Genomic DNA, 21,279 nt, shown 5'->3' on the forward strand with positions numbered 1-21,279 from the left:
GTGTGTGTGTGTGAGTTTGTTTGTTTTTGGAAGGAAAACGGAGGGCTGAACTGAACTGAACTGAACTGAGTTGCGTTTCCAAATTGTAAGTCTGTCTGTCTTGGAAGGACAAGGATTGGTGGTCTCATCTCATCTCATCTCATCTCATGGTGTTGGTGGTGGGAATTTAAAGGACAAGAAGAAAGAATAAACATTTTGCTCTAGTAGTTTTAAAAGGAATGATAAAATGAGACCTATTCACCTTATCTTTTTTATCCCCCACCATCCATCCATCCATCCATCATATGGGAGCAATGATCAATAAATTCAACCAGTAAATAGAATCACGAAAAGATTTATTAATTTTTGCCAACATTACATTGGTGTGGTGTGAAATCAATGTCTCTTTGCTGCGTGGAAAAACGAGGCCGGGTGGGACCAACACGTGATCAGATTTCCACTAGCAAAACAAAAAGCCACCCACTCAATTTTCTGTATTATATAGCTGACTGACTGACTGACTGTCGTATGTTAAAAAGTACTACTGCTGCTGCTGCTGCTACTACAAGTTATGATTTTAAAATATTATTATTTATTTATGCAAGCAATTTGGACAATATTTTCTACAACAATTATTTTATAATAAAACATAAAGAAAGGTCATGAAGTCCAGACGGCAATGAGTGTGCAAAAATAAGAGAGGGGGCCGGGCCGGGCCTAACCAGACTGCGAGTCATATGAATGACATCAATCGAATGACATTTCAAGGCATTTGTAAGCCAGCCAGCCAGAAAATTGCAGCAGCAGCAACAGCGGCAGGGAAACTCCTTTTCCATTGCCTATATTGCTTTCCCTTTCCCTTACCGACTTTGGGCTATTGGCCCACCATTGAGAAAAAGAATCTTTCTTTCACTCTTTTTCAATGCCCCCCACAAAAACCTGCAGCCCCTCCAAAGGTCACATCTCCATCCCAATTATTTTCTCTATAATTTTTTCTCAATCTAATTATTGTTTTTGTTATTTATGTAACAAATATATTATTATTATTATTATATACATATTTGTATAATTTGCACAGTTGGATAATATTCATGTTTTCTGTTGAGAGGGGAAAGATATATAGAAACATGTTGTTTTGTCTTTTGTGTTCTCATACATAGAAGGAGTTAAAGTTATTATTATAACTAGAGGGGATATAAAAAAAAAACAAAAAAAGGATTGGATTCCTTATGAATTTTACAAATTAATTTTTAACATTTTTAGACACAAAGATACATAAAAGCCTACGAAAAAAGCAACTTTATTTTGATCGGCAAAGGGCAAAGTGGGGGAAAAAGGAGTCAATACGGAGGCCTAGAAAGTCTTGCCAAAGGATTAAAACAAACAATGTGTGATATTTTTATTGTATGAACACCAAAAGATATCTCCTTTCGTCACGCACGGAAACTGATTCAAGAATGCCAGCCAGCCAGCCACTATTACATACATACAGCAATAATAGTCTGGACCACCCCATCCTCCATCTCGATGCAATGTATGTACCCTTTAATTAATTACTATTTTAAAAATAGTTTACAATAAAGTTTTACACGAAAGGACTGGCATAACACAGTGATGTTTCTCGTTACAGGTCACTGTAAAACTATATATATATATATATATATACATTGCATACATACATCATCATAATAAAATATCTTTATATAATGAAAATTTAATTGGCATCCATGCCTTTTGCGTCCATGCATCTTGATGCTTGCTTGACATGCTCAGATAAAGACGAAGGAAGGAAGGAAGGAGACGAAAGTAGTGTATATATATGACTAAGAGAGAATGCTAGAGGAGAGTCACAATTAGATTAGAGCAGTAGTTGAAGTATCACTCATCTTTCATTCCATCCATTAAAGAGAAAGACAGGCTCCGCGGCTCCCGCTCCCTTTGAAGTTAAGACATTCGATCGATCGAAAATGGTGAACGCCATGGCATTCATTGGACCGCAATGGGCTCAAGGGGAAACGAACCAGATGGCCTTTGCCATGGCCATCGGCGCCTCCATGGTGATTATGACCATGTTCCAACAATATCTCACCCACCACTTCGGCGGCTACCTTCAAAGATTGATGCGCAAGCTAATTAGTTCCATGGACCCTTACGTCCAAATCAAGTTCCCCGAGGATTCCGCCGAAGGAGGCCCCAAAAACTACGAAGCTTACTCCGCCATCGAGACCTACCTCAGCGTTAAATGCTCCCTCCAAGCCTCCCGCCTCAAGGCCAACTCCGTCAAAGACATCCGAACTCCGGTCCTCTGCGTCGACGACGGAGACGTTTCCGACGAGTTCAACGGGATCAGAGTTTCGTGGCATCTCAACAAAGAGAAAGACCAAGGCTCCGATCGCTACGGACACTCCGTTAAGAGGTACTTCGTTCTTACTTTTCGCAAAAAGCACAGGAAAACCGTGGTCGAAGAGTACTTGAAGCACGTGATGAATGAGGGAAAGAAGGTGGTGGCCAATAACCGGCAGCTGAAACTCTACTCGAATAGTTCGAGCGACCGTGGAGCTCGCTGGAACTACATAATGGATTTCGATCACCAAGCCAGATTCGAAACGATTGCGATGGGAATGGACAAGAAGCAAGACATCATAAACGACCTGGAGACTTTTAAGGATTCAAAAGAGTACTATCGGAGGATTGGAAAGCCATGGAAGAGGGGCTATCTCCTGTACGGCCCTCCCGGAACAGGCAAATCCACGATGATCGCAGCCATGGCGAATTTGTTGAAATACGATGTGTATGATCTCGAATTAACGGCAGTTTCGAGCAATGCCGATTTAAAGAGGCTGCTGAACAGAACGCCCGGCGATTCTATCCTCGTGATCGAAGACGTAGATTGCTCGAGCAAAATTACAGTTCAGAGGGAGATCAAGAAGCAGAATGGCGACGAAAAGGAAAAGGTAATAGAGAAAGTGACGCTCTCTGGACTCTTGAATTGCCTCGACGGGCTCTTCTCGGCGAACGAGGGTGGCCGGTTGATGGTGTTCACGACGAACCACATCGAGAATCTCGATAGCGCGCTTATTCGGCGGGGCCGAATGGATAAGCATATCGAGATGTCGTTCTGCAGCTTCGAAGCTTTCAAGGTTTTCGCAGAGAACTATCTTGAAATTAAAAACGAAAACCATGATCTGTTCCCCAGAATTCAAGGACTTCTGGAAAGAGTCAACATAACACCAGCGGATGTGGCAGAGAATTTGATCAGAAAGAGTGTGGATTCCGCCGATTCATGCTTAAAAAACTTGATCAAAGTTTTAGAGACGCAGCTGCAGGCGGAGGCGGCTGAAGAGAAAGAAGATCAGGAGGACAATAATGACCCGCCCCAAATAATAAAGTCGGTGCGAGAGAACGGATATCACTGACTCACTCTTGAGTCCGCAGTGTCTTGGTCTTTGCATATTATTTAGTTGTAATTTTCGGTTTAATCTGTTTGTTCTTGGGCTTAATTAGTTTAGCTTACCAAACAGACTCCCTGTTCTGTTTGATGCCCCCCCCACTTCTGCTTTGTGTTACTTGTACGTTGAATAAATTTTCCCTTGCCGCTCTGCTTTCCCGGAAAGTAAATTCATGGAGATGGGGACGACAGGGGATTCAAGCCAATGCTTGATAGTCTGTTTGGTAGATGAGAATGTTTGGGATAAATTGACAAGTCGGTTTCAGGTGACAGCCATTCTGAAAATTTTCCACAGATATCTAATGGGGGTATTTTTTTTTTCTATATGCTGTTTATAGAGAATTATCGGGAAATTATCGTGCTTCAATTTTTTTTTTGTTTAATGGATTTAATAAAAAATAAAAATTTTGATAGAGCACGACTTGCGCTGCCCCAAATAAAACGGCAATAAAAAGAAAGACAGATATCTATAAATAGATATATCTGCACATGTTTAATAAATACAACCCTTCTTATATACTTGGCTCTCGGCTCGTTCGATTAGACTTGGGAGAAGGAAGGCTCAAGTCTTAGGTGCTTGATCTTGTAGTTGGTCTGTCTTTTTTTCTTTAGTCAGTCTCTCTTCTTCGTTCCATCCATCGTTTAGTACTAAAAAAAGGAACGTGCTTGGTTGCCCTAAGTGAGGAATCCTCCCTTAACACTCATAGGTTGACTTTTGGCTCAATTGACTTATTATTTTACTAGGGATAAGACTATGTGGTTAAAGAAACCACCTTTATGGATGCGAGATTGCTATTAGAATAGAAGCATCGGCCGGGCTAAAATGCTGATTGTCAATCGGGCTACCGAGGCCCAAGCCCAACTCTTAAATTCTGGTCCAAAGTTACGGGCTAGCTTCAAATTCCATTAGGTAGGAGTAGGATATATTATATACTTTAGCCTGAAACATAGAATGAGGTTGGATGGGCCTTAGCAGGCTAAGTCCTGGCAGGCCAGCCGTTAGGCCTGTTCAGAAATGAAAAATGAAAGAAATTAAAAATTGGCTGTCCAAACAAGCCGAGCTGAGTATAATATATCCTAAACTTATTTATTTAGAATTTCCCAAGTTAAGCCTAAAATTAATAGACATCTAAATATACACGTTTATGTAAAGAAAAGGACAATTGAAATCAAATAATAACATTAGCATTGTCGACGGTCAAGATTAGCCAACCGTGATTCGTAAGCCTGTAATGAGTAAATAAGTCCAAAATGCAAGGAAGGGGAATGGAATAGAACGCACACGGGGTTTTTACGTGATTCGATCAGAATGATGTTTACTACACAACTGTTCTTTGATTATTCCGACAGAGTAATAATATGATATTACCAGCGTTCTCTCTTTTTATAATGGCATTTTTGACTCCTATTTATAGCGAGAGATATTCACAATTATATAATTTCTCAAAGTGAAAAAATGACATTATGGGGACAAAATGTTCTTATCAATTCCATAAAATCGGGAGTGAGCTTCATATTATCAGGGATCCAATTTGCATTAAATAAAGGAGGTAGGTCTTTGTCTCCGGTTATTCAGTAGCAATATTGTTATGCGAGCTGAATAGTTTGACAGGCGAGTCAAATGATTAGACCAAAGAGCTAGAAGCATCGCTGAGAACTCGTTGGGTATATCGCTGAGAGCTCGCTAGAAATTGTGCTATGAGCTTGCTGGGAGTTCGCTTGGTTCCGCGATTTGAACTCAAATTTTAGCAATGTATGAGTTTGTCTTGAAGAGCTCAGTTGGGCCTACTGGGTTTTAGGCGATTGAGTTGACGTATTAAATTGAGTCTAGCTCATAAAAAATGATGCGAGAAATATATTATCTATAACAAGTATGATATTAAAATTTCATAAAAAAGAAAAAAAGATTGTTGGGTGTGACATACTTACACGTTGACAAGTGATTGACAATTGACAACCACCCACAAACATCACCCTTTGAATTTGAATCCGAATTCGTGGTATTCCTACTAATGCATTGAGTCCTCAGTGACGAGGATCGACAGTGACTACTATAATAAAGATTCTAGCTCCATATCAATAATAGCAAATTTCTGAATTGCAAGTCTACATCAATTGGGTCCTTCAACCTACAGAATTCAACAATGAAACTGTATTATAACCATTTCACTTAGTGGAATTATAGTATATGAGTTTAGTCCATCTCCAACCCACTTCAAATAATTTTGAGTAAAATCCTCTCCAACCCACCTTCAAATCCTACCTTAAATTTGGGGTTATGAATAGTATTACCCCAAATTTAGGGTTGCACTATTCCTTGACCCCAAATTTGAGGTAATATATTTTTATTCCTATTTTGTCTCCCTCATTTTAACTATAACAAAATTTAATTTCTTTTGTATCCCATCTATATATATTTTTATTTACTTATTATTAGTATTAATAATATTTAAATAATATTAATAAATTATAATCAATTAATAAATAATAATTAATAAATTTTGTAGTATTCAATATAATATTTTATTAATTGAGATAGTAAATGTAATGTTTTTATTTTTTAATATTATTGATAATTAAATTTTTTTAGTTAATTATATAATTTTTAGATAATAATTTAAATTGATATATAATAAATAAGTAAATAATTTACATTATAAAAAAATATTTAGAATCATAAAAATAAAGAAAAAAAAAACTATTCCTTTACCCCAAATTTAGAGTTAAGGGTTGAAGAGGAATTAGGTCTTACCCCAAATTTAGGGTGAAGAGTTGAAGATGCCCTTAGGACCATTGGTTCATCAAGACATATTATTGTTGGAAAATTTGATATATTTAGTATATTCACATCTCTAAATTGATAAATAAGTGAATAAAAAATTAATTAAAAATTTATTTGAAATATATGTATATAATTTATATTATATTATAAGTAAAAAAAAAAGAAAAAATATAACAAGTGCACTATGTGAATTATGAGAATACACTATACATGTACTATGTGTATCTGATTTCAATTATGAGACATTATGCAATTACTATTTGATTAATATAATATAAAATATTATATTATATATAAAGATATAATTTTCTATTATATTTTGAAAGAGAAGGAGCCACCCCTCCCCCTTCTTCTTTTTTCTTCTCATTTTCTTTGTTTATTTTCTTCTTTCTCCCCCAATGAATGGAGGGTTTTTCTTTTGGAAAAAAAAAAAAAGATAGAATTCTCAATAGAATTATTGTATAAAATTCTCACTCTTTCAATTTTAATAATGTTCAATTAGTGTTTTGATTTGTTATTAAGCTCTAAAGTTTATGCTAATTTCTTAATTTATAAATCGTTGTATCTTAGAAAATAGACATTAATTAGCTTTAACCTTTAACATTTTTGATGAGAGGAGAAATCTGTTTTAGGAAAACTTTGTATTACACAAGTCTCAATTTTAACATTTTTTTTCATATACTATTGATCAGAAAGAGTGTCGTTGACGTGGACTCCAGCTGTTCATGCTTAAATAACTTGATCAAAGTTCTAGAGACGAAGCTGCAGGCGGAGGCAGCTTGAAGAGAAAGAAGATCAGGAGGACACTGACCCGCCCCAAATAAGAAAGTCGGTGCGAGAGAACGGATATCACCGACTCTTGGGTCCGCAGTGTCTTGGTCTTTGCTTTGTGTTACTTGTTTCCCTTGCCGCTCTGCTTTCCCGGAAAGTAAATTCATGGAGATGGGGACGACAGGGGATTCAAGCCAGCGCTTGATAGTCTGTTTGGTAGATGAGAATGTAGTATTTGATTAGTCTGTAATTGGTAGATGAGAATGTGTGGTAAAAATTGACAAGTCGTGTTAGAAGAATCACCAACCACGTCCCTACAATCTCAATACAAAAGGCTGAACGTCGGCTTCCAGGTGACAACCATTGTCAATCAGACTATATAACCATTGTCACTTAGTGGAATTATTATAGTATAGGAGTTCAGGACCATTGGTTCATCAAGACATATATGGGTTGAGACAAGCCTTCTGAGAAAATAATTTTATAGGACCTAGTAGGCATATAAAATGACTGGCTGAGCATCACAATCCACTGAGGCATTTCTTTAAGATGAGGTACCCAAAATTGGAATCCATGATAGATTATTCCTACAGTACTACAAACGAATGTAAAAGACAAAAAGCGCAGATCCACAAGATCAATCTTATGAAACATGGTAATTCAAATCTAGAAGGGTTTTCCAGCATAACTCTCACTTTACATGTCATTACAGCTGCACGATCATTCTCGTTATTTTCTTTTTAGGAGATGACAGAATAATATGCCCTTTACCTAACCCAATTGGAAAGGCCCAGACAATAGTGTAAAACACACACGGTCTTAATCCACTAGGTGGATTTATCTATATGAATTCTAACTAATTAATCATCTTTATCCGTCACCCCAGTCTATGTGTGTGGGAAATTAGTCTCAAGTGTACAGTGAACCTCAAAGAAAGAAAAAAGAAAAAGAAAAAGGAAAGCTACAACTAACCCGATTGCCGTATTATTTGCTATATGGTCCTAGCCCAGCCCAGCCCAGCCCAGCCCAGAGAATAAGGAACCAAAAACGTAAGGCTAGCTAATCTTCACCTGGAGGCCATCAAATTAAGTCAAACCTACCAGTCCCGTTCGTAATAAACAAGTGGGCGAAGGGCAGCTAGAAAACTCACCAATGACAAAGAAAGCGAAGAGCCATTTATTTGACTTGACTTGAATAGATGGACACAAGATAACCAACAAGTAGTCAGAGAAGAACAATTCTACAATCTCATCAATATGTAAGATAAGAATTACCAAAGTTATAGCCACCACAGTAAGATCACAAGAAGCATCTAAGGAAGCGGAAGAAGAAAGGGGAGGTGAAGCAAACCATCAAATATGATGAAAGACGCTTTTACTCAACTAGGATCCGTAATTGCCAGTGTTATGTTCGTATGGGCAATATTTCAGCAGTATTTTCCGTACGAGCTTCGGAGATCTATAGAGAAATACTCTCAAAGATTACTCAGCCTGGTTTATCCTTACATGCAGATCAAGTTCAATGAATTTACAGGAGAGCGTCTCATGCGTAGTGAAGCATATTCACACATTGAGGATTACCTTAGCTCCAATACTTCAATGCAAGCGAAGCGCCTGAAAGCAGATATAGTCAGGAACAGCCAATCACTAGCTCTTAGCATGGACGATCATGAGGAGGTTGCCGATGAATTTGAGGGGGTGAAGCTGTGGTGGGCTTCTGGAAAAAATATTTCAAAGATGCAGTCCCTTTCTTTCTTTCCGGTCACTGATGAGAAGAGATTCTACACGCTCACCTTCCATAAAAGGCACAGGGACCTCATCCTCGGGCAATATCTGAAGCATGTTATTAGAGAGGGAAAAGCAATCAAACTAACGAATCGCCAGCGTAAGCTTTATACTAACAGTGGATCCCACTGGAGGAATGTATTATTCGAGCACCCTGCAACTTTTCAGACACTCGCTATGGATCCAGAAAAGAAAAAGGAAATTATTGATGATCTAGTTGCTTTTAGCAAAGCAGAAAATTTTTATGCAGAAGTTGGAAGGGCGTGGAAGCGTGGCTATCTCCTCTATGGTCCTCCAGGCACGGGTAAGTCCACGATGATCGCAGCCATGGCAAATCTTCTAGGTTACGATCTTTATGATCTAGAATTAACAGCTGTCAAAGACAACACAGAGCTGAGGAAACTTTTGATTGAGACGACAGGCAAGTCAATTATTGTTATTGAAGACATAGATTGCTCAGTAGACCTCACAGCACAGCGAAGGAATACAAAGAAGAAAGAAGACAACGAGGAGAAGGATCCAATGCAGAAACTAGCAAAAGAAGAAACAGATTCCAATAACAGTAAGGTCACCCTCTCTGGGCTTCTAAATTTTGTTGATGGGCTCTGGTCTGCCTGTGGCGGAGAAAAACTCATCGTCTTCACCACCAATCATGTGGAGAAACTGGATCCTGCCCTCATTCGGAAAGGAAGGATGGACAAGCATGTTGAAATGCCATACTGTAGCTTTGAGGCATTCAAGGTTCTTGCCAGAAACTATCTTAAGATTGATTCACATCATTTGTTTGAAAAAATTCATGGGTTGTTGGAGGAAATTAATATGACTCCTGCAGATGTTGCAGAAAATTTAATGCCTAAAAGTGTTCATGTGAATGCTGAAACTTACTTGCTCAGTCTGATTGAAGCTCTCGGGGAAGCAAAAAGGGCAAACAGGATGAAGGCAGAGGAAGAAGCAAAAGAGAAAGAATCATTAGGCAAAGGAGAGGAAGAGAAAGAAAAGGAAAGTTCAACTACAAAGGAAACTGGAACAAGCAAACCAGTAACTAATGAAGCAACTGAGGACATGTGATCATCCAAGGAATATTTGGCAGGAAATAAGTCTATACATGTGAAAGCATATGAGACTATGATAGGTGAGAATTTGAATGCCCTACCAATCAAGATTACAAGATTCATGATAGACAAAAATAATGGTTAAGCTTTTCTCTCCTTGTACCATGAAATAATGTATGCAATCCAATCTTTGAGCAGTTCGACACTGATGTTGTGACCAAGTATTTCTTACTCTTGAACGTTTTCTGAAGAGAATGATGCCTACCATCACCCTAAATTGGTTTTGAACGCCTCTGCCTCTGCCATTTCCTGAGGCTGTTTTGTTAGGTACCCGTTCAAAACAGAGTTTACCTTATCTCCTGTGCAAACTTCGCACAGTTAGATGCAGAACACTGTTATAGCAGGTCTTGCTTGGCATTTGACTATGAGTTTGGAATATAAGAAATTTATCATAAGCAATTCCAAAAATTTCATCAACAAATCTACTCGAACTACTCTATGCCTCAGCTAATTTAACACACAAAGGCTAAAGATATTTATACTCAAAACGGATGACTGAAGTTTGCTTTTTTCTTACCAAACCAACAACAACAATATATAAAATCTTCATACCACTATGCCGGGTCGCCACATGAATTATTCTAGCTCTCCATCCTTTTTTCTTACCAAAATAACCGAAAAATGAAAACAGACAAAATAATATTCGTATACAACTTGAAAGCCTTCTATTGCATGCTGAACCAAATGAACCCTCTTGTATTCCAATCATGAGGGCAACAAAGTACATAATCTTATCATTTATCCAAAATATAGCCTTACCTCTGTACACGCACCTAATTATCTTAGCCAAAAAAAAAAACAGTAGATTTATGCTAGGGAACTTGCGAGCTAGGGTTACATTTCTAAATGTTAAACTCTGTTAGAGGAGGATTCCTTCCATCTGATCTACCACCTATTCTTTTGAGCAGACGAGGAAAGGGAAGATAAAAAGTTTGGGCTCTTTATGTTCATTGCCAAAGACCCTACTTTAAGGCATTCAATTTAACCTTTCATTGCGCTATTAACACAGTCCGCTACTTTTGAAACATTGATTCAGAAATGCACCCAAGCATAGATAGAACAAACAACCATGATATATAAATCAGGGGAAACGCAATCCTTACAATCAAATGGTAGAACAAAGGCAGTCAAATGGAAGAACAACAGCAAAGACAGGGATAAGCAAGAAAGTTAGGAAACGCATAAATTCTTTACGAGTTTAAACAAAGGGCACAAACCTTGAAAGCCATATAATGCTAAATTGCTAATTGGAATGGACACGTTTGATTCCATGTTCTGCTGAAAGAAAAATGCTAACTGATAGTGTGACGGTTTGGATTCCATGAAACACACAGATTAGAAAAGAAATGGATTGTTCGAACAAAAACAAGAGAAAGGCCCCTTTTAATCTTTTCTTTTTAAATTATATATATAACACTCTGTATTTATATTTTGTATTATATATAGACTTATGAGAGGCTTTCCATGGATTAATTACCTAAACCCATTAAAACAAATAAAAAGTCAGAACAGAACAGAAGCCATCAGTCCAGAAGTTTAATTAGCCTTCGTCGGCTCGGCGCCCACCGGCACCAGTTGTAGCCTGTATTTGCATTGGCATTCTTAATGGACTAAACTAAACATATATAGACTAATCAATGATGTATCAGTCAGTCAGTCTCTAGGGCCAATTTTAATATTTGTATATTAATATATTACATTTCGTGTTACATTAATTAATTAATAAAAATATATCAGTTATTTATAAACTGTTGCCTTCTTTCATTTTCATGGAATATTTGATTCAGTTGATGAATTGTATATTTTTCCACAGCATGCTACCAATCAATAACCCAACATGTCTCCATCATCTATATTAAAGGTACACAACAACAATAACAACAACAACATATTCAATCTTTATCCCACTAATTAAAGGTACACAAATTTGAAAATTTTCAAAAGAAAGTGGAAACTGGCCTCAACCCTTTTATTCATTAATGAATAAAAGGAATTGGAACTGGAGTCGTCCTTTTCTTTCATTCATGAATAGTCTAATAAGAGTAACCCTCCCAAATGTTTTCAAGAGGATTTTGCGACCTTATCAGCTTATCCATAATTTATTATAATGCACCAAAACTTCTTAGAGGTGTTGTTTTTTTTCTGAAACGTTTTTTGTACTGAAATATAGATAAAAGAAAAAAAAAATTCTAGACCTTTTCTACAATTTTAAAAACATTTTAGGACTGTTTTTTAATATTAAAAATATCAAAAATACATTTTCAAATTAAATGTGCATTTTAAAAAGACTTCTCACTTATTTTGTGATAAAAAATCTTCTTATTATTTTGAGAAGATAAGTATCTATTAGAGAATGAGTTATTCTAATTTTGTAACAACTAAATAACCTTTAATCAAAATTTCATTCTTATTTATTCGGCTTATATTCTGTCCCATCAAATTTAACCTAAGTCGAGCACCTCGATCTAAGTAAAAGAAATTTATTCTTTCAAATATAAAAGCACCCATTTGTTTTTTTTTGAAAAAAAAAATCCATTCATTTTTATAAAATGTAAATTATGCAGGAAATATACTTTTTGCTTTTTTAAAGTATGAAAACGGCAGCAAGACAAACGGGCCTTAAACAAAGGCCGATAGAAGAAGCTTCCGAAGTGTTAGTTGGATGGATGAGAACGGAGTTCACTTGCCCATGGGCTTTCCTGGAAACATCAATATCCCAGACCCAAAGAAAAAACCAGGGAAAGAGATGGCAGGGCTGGTTGGTTCTTGGTTGAACGATCGACGACTGTGAACAGAGATCAAAAGAAGACCAAGACACCATGGTCACATCATGCATGGTAGTCATTTTGACCATGTTACATTGTGATTGAATTAGTTGATTTATTAAAGTATCTTTATATATATTTTTGCTTTATTTTTTTTTATCACTAACTTGATGATGGACACGTGTAGAATGAGATTGGTTGGGCATTCTCTTTATTTTTGTGTCTGTTGATCTATTTTACCATGTAATCTTTCATATATAAAGCAAAGAAGAAGGGTAAGGGGCAATTTGATTTTTTGCCACTTTCGTTGGGAAGAAGTCCTAGAGATATTGAGAAACCCTAAACCTTATCATTCTTTTTGGATTTTGTTTTAAACTATATGGGAGAGATTCAAATGTTTGTTGAGAGTAGGATCGTTGTGGCTATTGAGCATGTACTCTAATTTAATTATCAGTATTGATACTATAAATTTTTGTAATTTTTCTGTAGTGTATTCTCTATAATTGATTACTGTAAATCTCATGTTCTTTTGATTTAGTGAATTGAATAGGGGTTGAACACTCTGTCATGAATAGGACCCATTATTTTTTCTTTTGATACTGTATAGTTGTGTGTGTTGTGACCAAGCAAACAGGGTTCAACAGACCAACTGGGATGAATGAAATTGTATGCCACGATTCTATTTGCATATATATAGAATAGAAGATGACGCTAGCTGCTTCACAATTCTATATATATATATTTGCATTTATTTAACTGATTGCTTGGAAATGTCACAGTCCAGCCAAGCCTATTGCGGCTGGCTATATGCTGAACAGAACCGACGAGGTTGATTAAGTGCCCAGCTAAGATGCCCTTCTACTCTGGAGAAAAGGAAAAGTCCCTCTTACTTAGCCTTTGAAAAAATCAAACAAGAAATCAAAGTCACCATCGTACTCCTAGAACAAGTGGATTTTATGATCATAATTCAGCTGTGTGTGTGCTATATATGGGAGCCCGACCTACCCAGTCCCTGACTAATTGTGTTTTATATTTATATTTTATATTAAAGCGATCGGACAGTTCCCTAATTAATTATTAGTAAGTTTCCTCATCGTCTCATTTTCTAAATCAGTCAGTCAGTCAGTCAGTCATTTTATGTGAAAAGTAATGAGCTGGGCCAGACCTAAATGTTAATTATGTATGTGCAGCGGAGAATTCTGTTTGGAAATTTCGAGGAAGAAAATTAAACCAGCCGGCGGGAGAAGTCTATTTCCTACTCTTCTTGATCTCTGCCGTACATGTGACGGATCAAAACCTTAATGGCTGCTACCCCTCGGAATTTGATTTTAGCTTTAGCACAGTAACAACAATCCAACTTCGATGGTTCCCCTCGAAATTATTAACCACATATATATATATATATATGGTGAGGGAAAAGTTTTGAATAACATAATGACTTTGATATCATCGCGAATCAATTAATGGGCAAAGAACACGTATTTGATAAGGAATAATTGAGAGTTACCACTTAATTTAAGCTGGGGAGAACACATGTCTGGGCTAAAGGATACTTGACAGTCCAAATCCAAGCCCGACGAGTGTATTCCAATATCTTCGATCCTAGTGGTTCCCCTGAAACCTCCAAAGACAATTGTTGTGCCGAGATCCTTGAAGACGACGGGCATATTCGTTTTTCCCAAGATCATGGTTTCCAAATTAAGAGGATTATTAGCCCAAAATGCTTAGAGAATAACTTCCCTTCCACTAGTGGAAATAAACTTAGCAACAACAAATCCCTTCGTAATATTGAGAAAATTTTCTTCAATAGAAAAGGAAGAAATTCCTATATTCAAGGAACGATCCATGTTCCTCATAAATATGAGTTAATCCACATGGATAAGAATAATTAGTTTTGATAGTTTTAAAAACTAACTTGAGCATCACCACATAAATAAGAATGATTAGTTTTGATAATTTTAAAAACTAACTTGAGTATCAGAGATCACGGAAAAGTAAGTCTTCGATTTTTTTCGCAAGCACTTGGTCCAAGATAAGGGTGGTGATCGTCCCTGCATCATTAATATATTTTCTAGTAAGCTCTTCAAAAGTTAATAATGCCTCCATATATATATATATTATATATTTCTTTTGATTTTTTTTTTTTTTTTTTATAAATGATCTCCTAGAAATGGAGTCAATGAACTGTTTGCATTGTGGCTGTGTTTTTCCATGTTTATTATATCTTGACGAAGACCAATGACCAACTACTCGGCCTGTTGGCCCGCAAAAAATCTTACGTCTGTGGAATTCATAGTTCTCAAGTTGCTTTCGTTGAACACGTGGATGAAGATTCCAATTAAGACCGTAAATATTTTCACACTCACTGTCAAATTAGAAGAAAGAAATGTGCATGGCCTCATCACCACGTCTATATATAGAAACTCATCGGAGGTGAGCAATGAAGAGGCATGGATAGAACAAGAAGTTAGAGGTCTCTAGTCGCGGGAGAGATGGCGCTACCTGGCGGTGGCAGCCATTGTAAGTGGCGGAACTCTAAAATTTTATATTTTTTTGATATATTAAAATTATATATGTAGAATTATATATTTTATATGTAAATTATTATATAAAATTATGTAAAATAAAAACAAATTATGACTGATTACAACATTTTAAAAATATAAAAGAGTTTTTTAATATTATCAAAAATACAAAAAATAAGTTGCACATAATCATAGTGCAGGGAGTTTCATGTAATTTACCTATAATGTTTTGTTGAGTCCCGCTATTCGTACGGAAGAGTTTTATAGGGAGCTGTACAGAACTAATATATCGTGATATTTTGACAGTACGTAAGATATAAATTGAAACAATTTATCGCGATAAATTACTGATAAATTGAATTAAATTAAAAGAGAGAGAAGAGAGAAGGAACACTAGTGAAACCCTTTTTCCCAAACCACCCAAATCAACCGACCACCAGCAAAGCCACCATTCTCCATTGGCGACACAGAAAGTGATTGACTGGAGCTTGGATTTATTTTGTGTCTTCTGGTATATTGTTGGTATCGAGCTTCCTACAATGCTAAAATCATATTAGGGAAAAGGTCTGGTGCTTTGATAAGTGACAAAGCTCCAGAAGACGATCTCTTCATTTGGCTGTTATTACCGTTTACATCACCTCATGAACCATCTAATTTTTTATGTTGCTTGTCTTGATAAGAAGGTAGACCTGAGGCTCATGCTGTATACCAGGGAATCATTTACAATTTTTAGTTCTGTTGAGTTCTTTAGTTCTCTGTAGGCAATTGGATTTACAGTTATTTTTGTTCTGGATGCTGACTGTCTTTAGGTGCTGGAAATTGTGCTGAAGAGCACTATTATCTCTCTTCTTACTGGTAAGAGGCCAAGTTATATTTTTCAGTAGATGGTGGGGCCGATGGTTGTGAGAGAAGAGCGATGATGTCTGTGAGAGGAAGAGAGAGAGAGAGTCGATTGTGTCACCAGTCGTCTCCGGTGGGTGGGCCGACGGTCGTGAGCACGACACAGAAAGAGAGATGGCGGTGGTTGGGTCCGACACTGTCTGCGAGAGGGAGAGTGAAAGAGAGACAGAGAGAGTTGTATACAATGTTTCATTGGGCGGGTGGATGGGGGCGGATGGAGCCGACACTCGTCAGCGAGAGGGAGTGAAAGAGAGACAGAGGCCAACAGTGTTCATTGGGTCATTAATTAGAGGGCCAAATTGGTCATTTCGCCTCATTCTGTAAAGTTTCTGTACAATTTATTCTGTACTAACAGCAATTTTTTTTAATTTTATATTAATTAATTAATAAATTACATAAAATTATATAAAATAATAATAAATTGTGACTGATTGAACATTTTGAAAGTGTAAGGAGATTTTTTGATGTAATCGAAAATACAAAAGATAAGTTGTATATGACCTTAAATGTAGGGGGTTTCATATAATTTGCTTTTAATTCATGATAAAAAAGAATCACAAGTAATTTTATAGAGAAAATACATTATAAAAAACTGGATAAAGCACAACATAATAATTATTCAATTAGTTTTCCAGCTCCACCCAACAGATGCCACCAAAGGATTTTATGATACAAGGAGGAGAAATTAAGGAAACTTAAAATAAATTGAAAAGCAGAAGCATATGACAGATTCATCATATATAGGTGACAAAATTATACTACAGAACTTAATAGAGAAAGCAAATACTACCAGACACAATCAAGAGCAAATTAAGATTAGAAGCTGAAATCAATAATAAAATGATAAAAGATATGGTAAATTGCACCTGTAAAGAGCTTGAAGGCTATTGGCACACTTCTTCGCTGCGTAATCCAGAAAACACCACCTTTCTTGGACATGTACAACCCGGGATCAATGATCGCTGGTTTTGCTCGCTTGAGACCTACACATTTCCAGGTACAAAATCAACCTTAAATTCTTCCCACTAGAATTAGGAAAATAAGAAAGTAAATTAAATAGAAAATATGTCGATAACCTATAAAAATAATAAACCCAACGCCGATGAATTGAGGAGCGGCTTCCAGTCGTATATTGGGCTGATGAGGCCCAATCCCTCTGGGTTTTCTGGTCCAATGTTTTGGGCCGCTTTCAAATACTGTTTGGTTATTCATGCTCGGGCCGAGTTCTTTCAACTTTCCGCCTGCAATGCTGTAGAATGGGCGGTTCAATGAATATGAATGTGAATTTAGAGTTCCCTTCTCTTGGCGCGCACAAGGAGAAGGTACTCGCCGCAAGGTTTCAGGGTTGTAACCCTTTTCATCACTTGCATTTTGTTGAATATGTTATATATATATTTTTTATTTTAAATAAAATGGATCTGGACTGGGTCAAACAGTCATGGCGCCCGACCCGATCCAAATACCAAGAATTTGGGAGAGGAAATGGACGAAATGGAAACACTGTGGTATTCGTTTTCTTCTAAACCTTGCCTTTTGGATCGGTAAGCGGGGAGAGTAAATGAACAGAGAGGGCAGGGCAGGGCAGCCCCTTTGATTTTGTTTCATTGTCTATTTTGAGATTTTTGTGCCCAATTTTCCTCTTTTTAACTGAAAACTTGAAAATAGATTTCATTACTGATCATTAATAATTATATATTATTTTATATTAATAATATAATCATTTTAAACATATGTTATATTATTGGCTTCATGCGAACAACAATCTCTTAACAATTAAAAAATATAACATTTGGTCTCTAACGTGTAAAATATCAAAATTTGATATCTTAATTATTAATTTTTTTTATTTTAAATTCTTATTATAATTGAGAGTCAAATGATCCGTTATCTATGTTACCTAAATTTCGAATGACACATCATAAAAATTATTAAATTAGCAAGACGCATTAAATTAGGTTAATATATAAATATGACATTTAGTTCATGAATAATTAAAAAAGATTGTAATTTTCTGAGATATAAAAAAAAAAATCAAATTTGATTAAAAAAACCCAAATTTTACAAAAAAAAGCTACCAATTAAAAAAATCTAATATTAAAAAAAGACCAAAAATATTAACTAAATTTCATAAAAAAGAATTTAAAATATTATAAAAGACCTAAAATTCATAAAAAAAAAACTAAAAATGTCATTAAAAAGACCTAAAATATTCTAAAAAGACATAAATTTCAAGAAAAAAAACTAATAAATTTAAAAAAAACTTAAAAATATTCTTAAAAAGACCTATATTTCATTAAAAATTATAAAAATTCAAAAAAAAAAAGATCTAAAAATACTCAAAAAAGACCAAATTTCATAAAACAAAAATAATTGAAAACTGTGATAACAAGAATTCAAATGAAAAAATAAACAAAAACTTCATTGAATTTATAAATTTTGTTCGCCAACTATCAAATGAAATCTTAAATAAAAAGTGATAAAATAAACCCAATCAAAGTACTCATCTAACCATCGATAACACACACAATAAGTAGTTGGAAACACCACTTAGGTCTTAAACCATAATATCCAGATCAAGTCTCAATAAACATTCATAAAAATATTTGTTAATTTAGACAAATCACAAAAAAAAAAAGAAGAAAAAATCTCAAATCTTCTAATCTCCGTGATAAGTTCCACTGTTGGTAGTTATGACCCTCATCATACCTTAAATTAAAATAGTCTCTTTCTATAGTTGGTGTGATAGATACTCTGTGTGTCTGTCTGTCTGTCTGTCTGTCGGAGCTTATCCCAAACAGTAATTGAGAGTGAAAAACGCTTAGCCACGCGAAGGCGTTGTCTGCTTAGTCCATGGGACAAGATGTCTACCGACGTCCCTGCTGACGCTTGCCTCTTCCTCATAAGTATTCCAACCACGTCCTCCTGTCCTGGGTGGGGGTGACTTTGAAGAATTAATTAAATAGAGCGTGAGTGACTATTAATAGTATATGAGCTAATATTTTATTATTATTATTATTTACCCAAATATTCAAGAGTGAGGCTCCGCTTCGCTGAACAAATTAGTAGAAATCAAGCCCTACCGCTCCCTTTGAACTTAGAAATTCGATCGAAAATGGCGGACGCCATGGCATTCTTGGGGCCCCAATTGGCTCAACGGGAAACGAGCCAGGTGGTCTTCGCCATGGCCATCGCCGCCTCCATGGTGGTTATCACCATGTTCCAACAATTTCTGATCAGCCACTTCGGCGGCTACCTGCAAAGGTTGATGCGCAAGCTGGTTAGTTCCATGGACCCTTACGTCCAAGTCAAGTTCCCCAACGATTTCGCCAAAGGCGGCCCCAAAAACCACGAAGCTTACTCCGCCATCGAGACCTACCTCAGCGTTAAATGCTCCGTCCAAGCCTCGCGCCTCAAGGCCAACGCAGTCAAAGACATTCGAACTCCGGTCCTCTGCGTCGACGACGGCGTGGTCTCCGACGATTTCAACGGGATCAGAGTTTCATGGCATCTCAGTAAAGAGGAAGAGCAAGGCTCCAATCGCTACGGAAACTCCGTTAAGAGGTACATCGTCTCCGTTAAGAGGTACTTCGTTCTTACTTTTCGCAAAAAGCATAGGAAAACGGTGGTCGAAGAATACTTGAAGCACGTGATGGATGAGGGAGAGGCGGCGATGGCCAAAAGCCGGCAGCTGAAACTCTTCTCGAATAGTTCGAGCGACCGTCGAGCTCGCTGGAACTACATAATGGATTTCGATCACCGAGCCAGATTCGACACGATTGCGATGGGAATGGACAAGAAGCAAGACATCATAGACGATCTGATCACTTTTTCGAAATCAAGAGATTACTATCGGAGGATTGGAAAGCCATGGAAGAGGGGCTATCTCCTGTACGGACCTCCCGGAACAGGCAAATCCACGATGATCGCAGCCATGGCGAATTTGTTGAATTACGATGTGTATGATCTCGAATTAACGGCAGTTTCGAGCAATGCCGATTTAAAGAGGCTGCTGAACAGAACGCCCGGCAATTCTATCCTCGTGATCGAAGACGTAGATTGCTCGAGCAAAATTACAGTTCAGAGGGAGATCAAGAAGCAGGATGGCGACGAAAAGGAAAAGGTAATAGAGAGAGTGACGCTCTCTGGACTCTTGAATTGCCTCGACGGGCTCTTCTCGGCGAACGAGGGTGGCCGGTTGATGGTGTTCACGACGAACCACATCGAGAATCTCGATAGCGCGCTTATTCGGCGGGGCCGAATGGATAGGCATATCGAGATGTCGTTCTGCAGCTTCGAAGCTTTCAAAGTCTTCGCAGAGAACTATTTGGGAATTTTCCAAAACCATGATCTGTTCCCCAGAATTCAAGGACTTCTGGAAAAAGTCAACATTACTCCGGCGGATGTGGCGGAGTATTTGATCAGAAAGAGTGCCGATGATGACACGGACACCGGCGATTTATGCTTAGATAACTTGATCAAAGTTTTAGAGGCGCAGCTGCTGGCGGAGGCGGCTAAATAGAAAGAAGATTGGGAGCACAATGACCCGCCCCAGACAAAGTCGGTGCTAGAGAACGGATATCACCAACTCTAGAGGCAGAGTCAGGGTTTGTCACTCTTTTTATAAACTCTCAAGTTGCGTTTGATTGCAAGGATAAAACTTACCTGAAAAGAAAGTAAATTTTAGGTAATTGAGAAGAAAGTAAATTTAGGCAATTCAATTGCTTAGATATTATGTAGCGAATTATTTACATAAAAATTATTAATTAAGAGTGTTTGATTATGATTTTATTTTTTAAAGAATTTTCTCTCCAAATCCATCCGTCTCCTCCCTATCTCCCCCTATCTCTCTCTCATTCGTTCCTCCTAAACTCACTGCTCTTCCCTTCCTCCCCCTAGTGTTGGTTGTAGCAACCATCGCCGCCGCTGCCATCTTCACTGTCCATCTCTCTCTTTTTCTCTCAAACCCACTTCTTTTCCCTACCTCTCCCAATCGCTGCCATCATCGGTTGTAGCGGCCATAGCCACCAAAACCCTCTCCAACTCCGAGCTCTGTCTCTTCATTTCTCATAAACACAAGCCATCGAGGAACAAGGCCGACGCCTTGGAAGCGTTTGTGGCCAAGCTCTTCGTCGCCATCTCTGCTGCCAAAGCGGCCCATGCCGAGTTATAGATGGGCCAGTTCCCTTACAACGCCGATTCCATTCAGGCGATCG

General features: G+C 37.2%; 3 protein-coding genes across 4 annotated transcripts; 2 read left to right on the forward strand and 1 right to left on the reverse strand.

Moving 5' to 3' along the window:
• The first annotated feature begins 1,713 nt into the window (after positions 1–1,713).
• On the forward strand, positions 1,714–20,829 carry LOC127803657 (AAA-ATPase At3g28510-like). Of its 2 annotated transcripts, XM_052340061.1 has the most exons (2): positions 1,714–2,933; positions 20,187–20,829. In XM_052340061.1, exons 1-2 carry the CDS (start codon positions 1,947–1,949, stop codon positions 20,583–20,585), a joined length of 1,386 nt encoding a protein of 461 aa, XP_052196021.1. In that variant the 5' UTR covers positions 1,714–1,946; the 3' UTR covers positions 20,586–20,829. The 2 variants fall into 2 exon arrangements, with proteins under 2 accessions (XP_052196021.1, XP_052196020.1); XM_052340060.1 differs by lacking the exon at positions 20,187–20,829 and having other exon boundaries at positions 1,721–3,663.
• Positions 6,761–11,252, reverse strand: LOC127803658 (uncharacterized). Its single transcript, XM_052340062.1, has 2 exons — positions 11,094–11,252; positions 6,761–7,189 (listed from the first exon to the last, which is right to left on the reverse strand). Exons 1-2 carry the CDS (start codon positions 11,103–11,105, stop codon positions 6,884–6,886), a joined length of 318 nt encoding a protein of 105 aa, XP_052196022.1. The 5' UTR covers positions 11,106–11,252; the 3' UTR covers positions 6,761–6,883.
• Positions 8,150–10,037, forward strand: LOC127803656 (AAA-ATPase ASD, mitochondrial-like). The gene has a single exon (XM_052340059.1). The coding sequence runs from the start codon at positions 8,339–8,341 to the stop codon at positions 9,830–9,832; it is 1,494 nt and encodes a 497-aa protein (XP_052196019.1). The 5' UTR covers positions 8,150–8,338; the 3' UTR covers positions 9,833–10,037.
• Positions 20,830–21,279: the final 450 nt, after the last annotated feature.

The sequence above is a fragment of the Diospyros lotus genome, chromosome 6 (assembly GCF_014633365.1).
Source record: "Diospyros lotus cultivar Yz01 chromosome 6, ASM1463336v1, whole genome shotgun sequence".
Classification (NCBI taxonomy): domain Eukaryota; kingdom Viridiplantae; phylum Streptophyta; class Magnoliopsida; order Ericales; family Ebenaceae; genus Diospyros; species Diospyros lotus.